At 38.0% G+C, this 8419-nt stretch overlaps 1 protein-coding gene across 1 annotated transcript; it reads right to left on the bottom strand.

The window, feature by feature from the left end:
- Positions 1–92: 92 nt before the first annotated feature.
- Positions 93–6925, bottom strand: LOC104628122 (glycosyltransferase 8 domain-containing protein 2-like; the record flags this gene model as incomplete). Its single annotated transcript, XM_010296609.1, has 5 exons — positions 6655–6925; positions 4684–4728; positions 3139–3234; positions 1793–1961; positions 93–210 (listed from the first exon to the last, which is right to left on the bottom strand). Coding segments are annotated over exons 2-5 (402 nt in total), but the record flags the coding sequence as incomplete, so codon positions are not given.
- Positions 6926–8419: the final 1494 nt, after the last annotated feature.

Genomic DNA, 8419 nt, shown 5'->3' with positions numbered 1-8419 from the left:
AACCTAGTGATTCTGTGATTCTGTGACATTTTAAAGCCTGTAATAAGCATTAAAGATCCTGAAAATTTGTTATGCAGTGTTCATTTACTCACAGGCTGCAGTAGCTCAGGACGTGATGCATCTTGTCTGATTTTTCCTTTTAGTACCATAGGGTTGAATTCCACAACTTTAAATTTTATTTCTTTCAGTTTAGAATTTTCAATCCATTTTCTGTCATAAAAAAGAGGAAATACTGAGTGTGTGGCAAGTACTTCCAGTATTAAATTCATAGACTCATAGGAGAATAAGAGACCTTGAAAGCTCACTCGATCTATTCTATCCCAAGATAGTCACTTATGTCCACAGCTATTGCACACAGACATTTGTTTCACCTGTTCTTAAAGAAACACACAACACCACCCCAAAAAACAACAAAGCAAACACCTCACACCACTGCCAAAAACAGAGGCTCCACATGTTGCCCAAACAACACATCTTTCACCATCGCTAGCATTAAATGCTATTTTTCTAGGCTTTCTTGCTATAGACCATTTTTTTCTTATCCTATGTACCGTGCTTTTAAAGCAGATGTTAGTTTTCTCTCTTTTACAGTTTCACATCCCTCAAGATGACTACCACATCACCTAACTATATTTTCTTTAGACTAAGCTAATTTTTTTCATTATTTTGTCAGATTTCTTGACACCATTGCTTATTTCCTCCTCTGACCTGTCTTCTAAATCATTCCTGAAGGCACCTAAAACTAAACACCACACTTTCTGATGCATTAATAATGTCTGCAAGATCATAAAAAAGTTTCCTCACATCTCCTGTGGTCATATGTGGCAACATGTATATTCACTATGATGCATGCTTTCCCCCCCCACTTTTTTTTTAATCAGTGTGGTCAGTTATCAGTCATAATTCTGTATTTTTCCAAGTCAGTGCTACCAAACTCCTGCTTCACTCTGAGCCAATACAATCAGCCATTCCCACCTATATTACTTTGTCATTACCTCTACTGAATTTCATCACATTTTAAAGTTCATTTTTCCAATTCAACATGTTTAGTTTATTTTCAGCCCTTGCCCTCAATGTATCTGCTGTCTCTTTTCCAGCTTCATGCCAATTGCAGATTCATAAAGAACATTCTTCACTCTATTATCTAGGTTAGTGATGAACGGGATGGGAAAAACTCCCCCTGGAACCCCACTCATTACATCTTTTCACTTTGACACAAATTATGGGTACACAGGCTACAGAAGTGCAGAACTGCTAAGAAATCTGCTTTAGTTTTGATTCACACTTTCCCCCTCTTTTAGACAATGCTTGCAAATTTTAACACCCAAACATACTTGCATTACAAGCTTCTTTGGGCCTCTATTTATAAACTTTAATACACACTCTTAGCTGAAATTAACTTTACACAGCAAGTTTTTCTACTCTGAAGCTTAAGACACAGCACCAGATGAGAGGTTAAGCGCAGTGCCATAAAGTGGGCTTGTGACAAGTAAGCATGTATATACTTACCTTACTACAGACTCTTCTGCAGCCGATCTACAAAAGGCAAACAGGCACAGGTGTGGGCATGGTCTGGCTATTTCACACCCCTTTACACCAGTCAGTGCCTTGCGTAGGGCAAAATGGTCCTTTTTCCTACATGTTGGGAATCCTGGGGATTGCTACCAATAGCACTACTTAAATGAGAGAGAGAAACATTTCCCTGAAAAGCCTCCAAAGTCTATGTCCATGCTAAGGAGAACAACAACCTGGTCCTAACTATAGCATGAAACAAAATAAGGCTGGTATATACCGAATATGCGGGATGGTGGTCTTCAGCCCAACTATGTAGAACAAGACATTAGCCTCTGTGTTGCTGTAGATGCTGCTGATTGCTGCTATAGCTGCACCCATTCTGCCCGCAGCAGCACAGATTACAACTGGGATTTCTTCTTCCATTTCTTCAGGACTCCCCAAATCAACTACAAGAAACAGAACTATACATTATAATAGAAAATCAAGAACCTTTTTGTATCAGATCTGGGTCATAGGAATGAGTGTGTAGTTCCATAAGCAGTGGAATCGTATCACAATCACCCCATTTCCTTACCACATCCTATACACACCCTTATTGGGTAAGGCACACAGCATGAGCTGTCGCTAATCCAGAACTATGTGCAGGTTGACTGGACTGTTGGATATGTAACCGAGCTCTTGGCATCTTCTGCTCAGCAGGAGCACAATTCAGCCTGTTCTCCATGTAGCTGCTTAATCACATGAAGCCTGAAGAAGTTTGAGTACCTTTGAGACTTCTCAGTTATATTTAGTACAGATTGAGCAATAGGTTCCAAAATTATCAAAGGAAAGAGGTAGGTTGAAGAGATGGTGCAACTGCATGAGCTTCACTTCTTTGGTAAGCAGGCTAGAAAGGAATAGTGCAAAATTTTGTACCAGCAGGAAGTTGCTAATCATAAAAGAAAAAAAATCTGAACAATACCGAATCAGTTCACATTACTGCTAAGGAAGCTTTTTATCCCTAGCACTGATTAACTTACAGAACTTACATGAATATATTTATGCTGGTTAAAATGTAACCATTAAACTCATAACAGTCCCAATGAAAATATACTGAAAAAATTGGTTTATACCAAGACAGTTTGCTTGTCTTGGGAACAGTGAATAGCTATTAGTGTAAACATTAAATACCAGTCCAACCACATCAACCCTAGCAGGTTTCTGTCACTATAAAAATTCCATCAAAAATTTCTGCTCTAAATTCTGTCAAAATTTGATGATCAAATGAACAGGTGGGCCAAGAACATTCCCAAAAGGGCAAACTGTGATCAAAGTTTATTATCACTTGACAACTCCAATACCGTTCAGCACAGATAAGGATGTACTCCAGCTTCCATCTACATCAGTGACATCTGGATAAAAATTGGAATCAGAATGACAATTCTTAAGTCATTACTATCAATCTCCTATTTTATTCAAGTAATTCAAAAGCAAAAAATACCACATCCCATACCATATGCAACAGTGAGTAGCTCATCTACTGCAAGGCAAAGAGGATTCAATAAGACAAAAAGCACAGTTCAAATGAAGAGATAAGGAATATAAAACAAGAACATAAATGAAACAGAAGTACAAGTCATTTACCTGTTTCATTCTTTATTGCAGATGGCACTTGGTGAACTTTGTTATACAGAATGGCGCACACAGTTAAGACAAGAAGTAACAGTAAGATCTGGTTAACTGAAACAAAAGGCAGAATTTGTTAACAATCAGTATAATAGTGAATTCCCAAGAACGGTTTTTTTAAAAAAAATCCAATTTGCAACCAGTACATATCATAACCTGTATTTGCTGTGTTTATCAAATTCTCCTTTCTCTTGTTATTTGATGAAGCTAAAATTTTTATGTTAAAAACACAATAGTATCTCACCCCCATTATAATAGTTTCCAGCTATCTGATTTTCAAGGATAATTTGCTCACTAAATCATTGAGCACCCAATATATATGGGTTACCCATACCAGGAAATTCACATGTTTCTGAATTTTACCAGGAACCTGGAATTTTCTTTTCTTGGTTAGTTTGTTGTCTGTTTAACATCACAGGACTTCATGAGTTAATTATTTTTACCTAGCCCTTCCCTTATCTCACAATTCCCTGATAAAACTTCAAACACAGGAGAAATTTTTTTCAATTTCAATGTATAGATCATCAAGACATATTTGAGCAAAACTCTGCAAATACTAGAAAAACAAACCCAGCATGCTACTGAAACCAGACATGTTTCAAAATACTTGAAAAAATACATAAACATTTTGACACAGTTACTTTAATTAGTAAATTCAAAACAAAGCATAAAACAGCAAAGACCTTACTGCATATTCTGATTTGCAGTTCCTACCACACTGTCTTGTACAAGTTTAAGTTATTCAACATAAACCAACCACAAGCAGGTACCGGGACACTTCACAGAGTTCAACAGGGAAGGAATACATCATCGTCATCAACAGTGACTTTGATGATGGGAGTTCTTTATATTGGACTACTTTGTTACTCTGCACCACCAGAAAAGGTATTTAAGGTGGACAAAAGAGCAAAGGGAACAAAGTTTTGAACTATTTCAATCAAAAGGGCCAACTGGCCAGAACTGGGCATGAGGATAAATTGAAATTGGTAAACATACATCACTGAACCTGCACTAATTTAAACCAGCTGAGGAGACAGCCCCTTGACTTCAGAGAAATTTTGGGTGCATAACTGAAGGCACACACCAGTCCATTTTCAGTCACTGACCCTGACAGTTGATGAGGACCTCAAATTTCTTGCGGCTACACCTCAACTGCGAGTATGAACAGTATTAATGTGCAGAGTTCTGTAAAAAAGTCAGATTCAGTGCTTTAGGCACAGCTCACATGAAACCAGCAGCTACCTGCACTCTTAGTGGGAAATTCCAGACCACCCAGTCTCACGCAGTAAAGCGGTGAGTAATTTCAAATTAATGGAGTTTATGGTCATACTTATCTGACCTCGTTAACAGGAAAAAGCTTATTTGTATACTTAGAGGTAAGCAAAATTTAGCAAAACTAGAGCTATAAATTTGCATGCAGCTGTGACAACAGCTGCATGAGAAATTGCATTTGACATTTCTGTCCCCTTTTAAAAATACATATTTAAGATGTTTTTCTCTTACTTTTCTTTAAAAGAGCCATATGTCCTGTTGGATGAGAACTGTGATCTGTGGTAAAAAAAAAAAAAAAAAAAAAGAGTGCAAAAAAAATCATTAATACCAGCAGTAAATACTAGTTAGTTATTTCAGGGACAAGTTTTGCATAATCAAATTTTACTGTTGACCTGGTAAAAGTAAAACTGAATTCTATCTTTGTAAACAACTTTTTTGGAACAAATAACTAATATTCTGGGCTAGAACTATTACGTATTTTAATTTAGGCTACGAGTATGTTGAAAAGAACAGAATTTTAATAAATTCTATCCAATCACCTACATCAGTAATAACTAAGATTTCTAAAAACTTTTTAAAGTAATGTGCAAAGAAGTATTAAAACACTCACTGATGCAATTTGTAAATACATTTACATTTATCTCTGATTTCATCTAAAACATAGCAACAATCACGAATACTAATCTCTTGCTGGAGTAAGTTCCCAAACATATGGGAATCTTATACTGGAGCAGTATCTTTCAGACTCAGAAAATTTCAGAACAATAGTGAAAATATTTTCTAACAGCAGTATCCTTCCACTAACAGTAAGGGGAAGAGTTTGTGCAATGAGGCTGGTATCTGAGCACATTATTTGTGATGCTGAAGAAAATGAGGTAGCCTTCCTGAAAATTGTATTTCTAAACCAGGCCAAGAGTGGCCATGACTTTATACCCAAGAGGACAGAACATAATTCCTAAAATACAGGATTATGGGAAATATAACATCCACTTGAATTCTGGACCCAAAACTACTGTTTATGAAAAAAAAATAAACAAAACCAAAAAAACCTAACAGTAAAAAACAGCACCAGAAGTTGGGGCGGGGAGGGGAAAACTACATACAACTATGTGGTCTAACCTTTATGCTATGGTAGCTGTACATAGGACAGAAACCAATCTTTTCCCTGTTTCCATACATACAGATATGGACACATTACAGCACAGACAAGAATATATGACAGTTTCTATGCACACATAAAAATGAAGTTTATTCCAACTCCTTGAGAAGGCAGAACAGCAAGAATTCTTGAAACCTGAGTCACAAAACTGACCGCCTCTCATTGGATAATGCTCAAGTTCAGGCGGCATCCTAAATTAGTTTCTACTTCGACTAACAAGTTACAAGACAATAAAAATATGAAAAAAGCTAAGATGTGGCTTTGTTTACAAACCACTTATATTCGCATGTATTTATCTCCTAACAAACGACTAAATCATAGCAAAAGGAGTACTTCTGAAAGTCCTTTCACTTATCTACATTCCAACAGCCCACTCTTTTCATGTGGCATTAATTTACATAGAGAGGAAATCAAGCTTATCAGTTAAAAAAAAAAACAAAACACCACTGCTGAGAAAGCCCTTCTTTCATGCATTACACACAAGTATTGTCTTCTTATCCATTTAAAAAGTTTATTCATTTAGGTAAGCAGAGAGACAACAGAAGCCCCTACACTCTTGGAGTAACTTTCTAACCCCACTTTAGCTAATCACAATCTTCCACTGATTTCCATAGAGCTGACTACTATCTTTTAATGAACATTTGTAATGAACAATACTGATGATCACTGCAAAATGAAAGTTGGATAGCCACAGCTTTGTTTATGTTCAGAAATTATTAAATCCACACAAACTGAACCACATTTTAAACTTTAAAATCCAAACTCAGACAGACTCTCATACAAGTTTGAGTTCTAAAACTACAGCATTCCTAAGCCTTAGAAACTCAGATTGATTACTCACTGGTTTTTAAAGAAAGAGAGGAGTATTTCTTCCCCTGCAAATATTTACTCAGTTTTTCCTGACTGTAGACATTAGCTCCTGGAACCTGGCAGTCCCTAACTCAGTTGCCAAATCCTGTAACAAAATGAGGGGCTGCAGAAGGGAAAGCTCAGAAACAGTGACATTACTGCTCAGATATTTCCTGCTTAATTAGTCTTTTTACCTCTTCAAAGCAGCACAGTATTCGGAACTCCTCTCTCCTGAAGAGCTGTAGAGCTATTTACTTGGATCCTAGATAGCCCACAGCTGTAAGTACTCTTGCCAAAGCTTCCTTCACCATCATCCTCCTTTGAAGTCCCCTGCACAAGGGCCTTACAGGGCACAGTAACAGTTTTAAGATTCAATTCCTTTTTCAAACTCTTCAAAGTTTACTTTGGAGTTGTGCTGGTTTTCTTTTCTTTTTCTGCTGCTGAGGAACAGCACAGAGTCCAGACGCTGCACTGGAGGAATGAGAGCCCGTAAACCACTTCCAGATGTGCAGAACGATGATGCAGCCCCAGATCTGGCAAACTTGCCTCAGAGCTTCAGCTAGCAGATTGCAAACAAATCCTGTAAGACAGAAAGTCTTAAGGAGGTGGGGGAAAGAGAAGGAAACAAACCCTTCCAGACGTTAATTCAACAGTCTAGTTGCAGGTTAGGTTTCTAGTCATTATTTATGGTAAACATGAAGAGATAACTGGTGTGCAAGAGCCTAACAACAACATTCCAAAGTCAAACTGAAAGACGAAGTTTTCCTGGTGTCTGTCAAAACCTAAGGGAAACTTGCAAAATTCAACCCCAAGCATGCATTTTGACTTGAATCACCTCATTTCCAAATCTTTGAGCAGTTAAGATTCCATGGGTTCGGTCTGGATTTAAAGGGACTTTACATCAAGGTACACAGCACATGTTGATACTCTGCCTCCTAAACTCTCCTGGAATGCTTTTGCAGTTTTATTTCAACGTAACTTCTTTTATTCAAATTCTCTCCCTCCCTTCTAGAAGCCTCTCTTCTGTATGATAACATGCTGTTTTGTCACAAGACTTTCATGAATATTGAAAGGAATAATAATATTCAGTTCCAAACCATTTTTTGTATTTTCAGCATGAGGCAGTGCAAAACGTATGAGGATTATTCCGTCAAGGTTTTAAGAAGTGTTGTAAATGAAGACTTGTTCCATTTGCAGGAACTGAAAATGTGGGTTTTCAACTGTATGTCGCAAACATGCTGTAACTGCATTATCTATGTCTGATTTTGTACAGAAATCCATCTTTTGCAGAGTTGCTTGAAGGAAAAATAAATGAAGTTATACATAGTTATGTGCTTCATGTAGATTGCCACAACTATTACTTTCTCTGTACTACAGTATTTTTTAAGGTGTATTATACTCATGTTCATCAAAATCCACCTATGCTTTGTTCATCTCCCATTTCTATGTGCATCCTGAACAGATGCAAGATGCATACAGCTGCATGAGCCTGCAGGATTGGGACCATCTGCTTCACCAGGCAGCAACCCCTGGATTACTGGCAAACCAGTAGCACCCTTTCTGGATTTCCCTCAGCCTCACGTTTATGTTCTCACTTAACACCCCTCTCACACAGGAAAAGGAGCAACTTCTGTCCTGCAGAATGACACCTTCGGGTTTATTCAGATCATCCGCAGCTAACTGTAGAACTGAAACCTTGGTTTCTAGTCTCAACCTTGGGTGTTTAAACCAGCAACTCATTTCTTTCTCAGCTGTATCGGGCAGCATACCTCGCCCACCACTTGCAAGTTTAAAAAAAAAAAACAAACTGCCACACATTTCTGAGGTTTTGAAGGCAGAGCTGGGTACCCTCAGCTAAACAGCACACACTCCAGTCCGCCGGGACGGCAGGCAGCAGCCCCCCACAGACGAGGTGCGGTGCCGGCAGGCTTGCCTGCGCCAGACGCCCTTGACAGCACT

The sequence above is a fragment of the Phaethon lepturus genome, unplaced genomic scaffold (assembly GCF_000687285.1).
Source record: "Phaethon lepturus isolate BGI_N335 unplaced genomic scaffold, ASM68728v1 scaffold56981, whole genome shotgun sequence".
NCBI classification, from domain to species: Eukaryota; Metazoa; Chordata; class Aves; order Phaethontiformes; family Phaethontidae; genus Phaethon; species Phaethon lepturus.
This window is presented reverse-complemented; position numbering and strand designations above follow the sequence as displayed.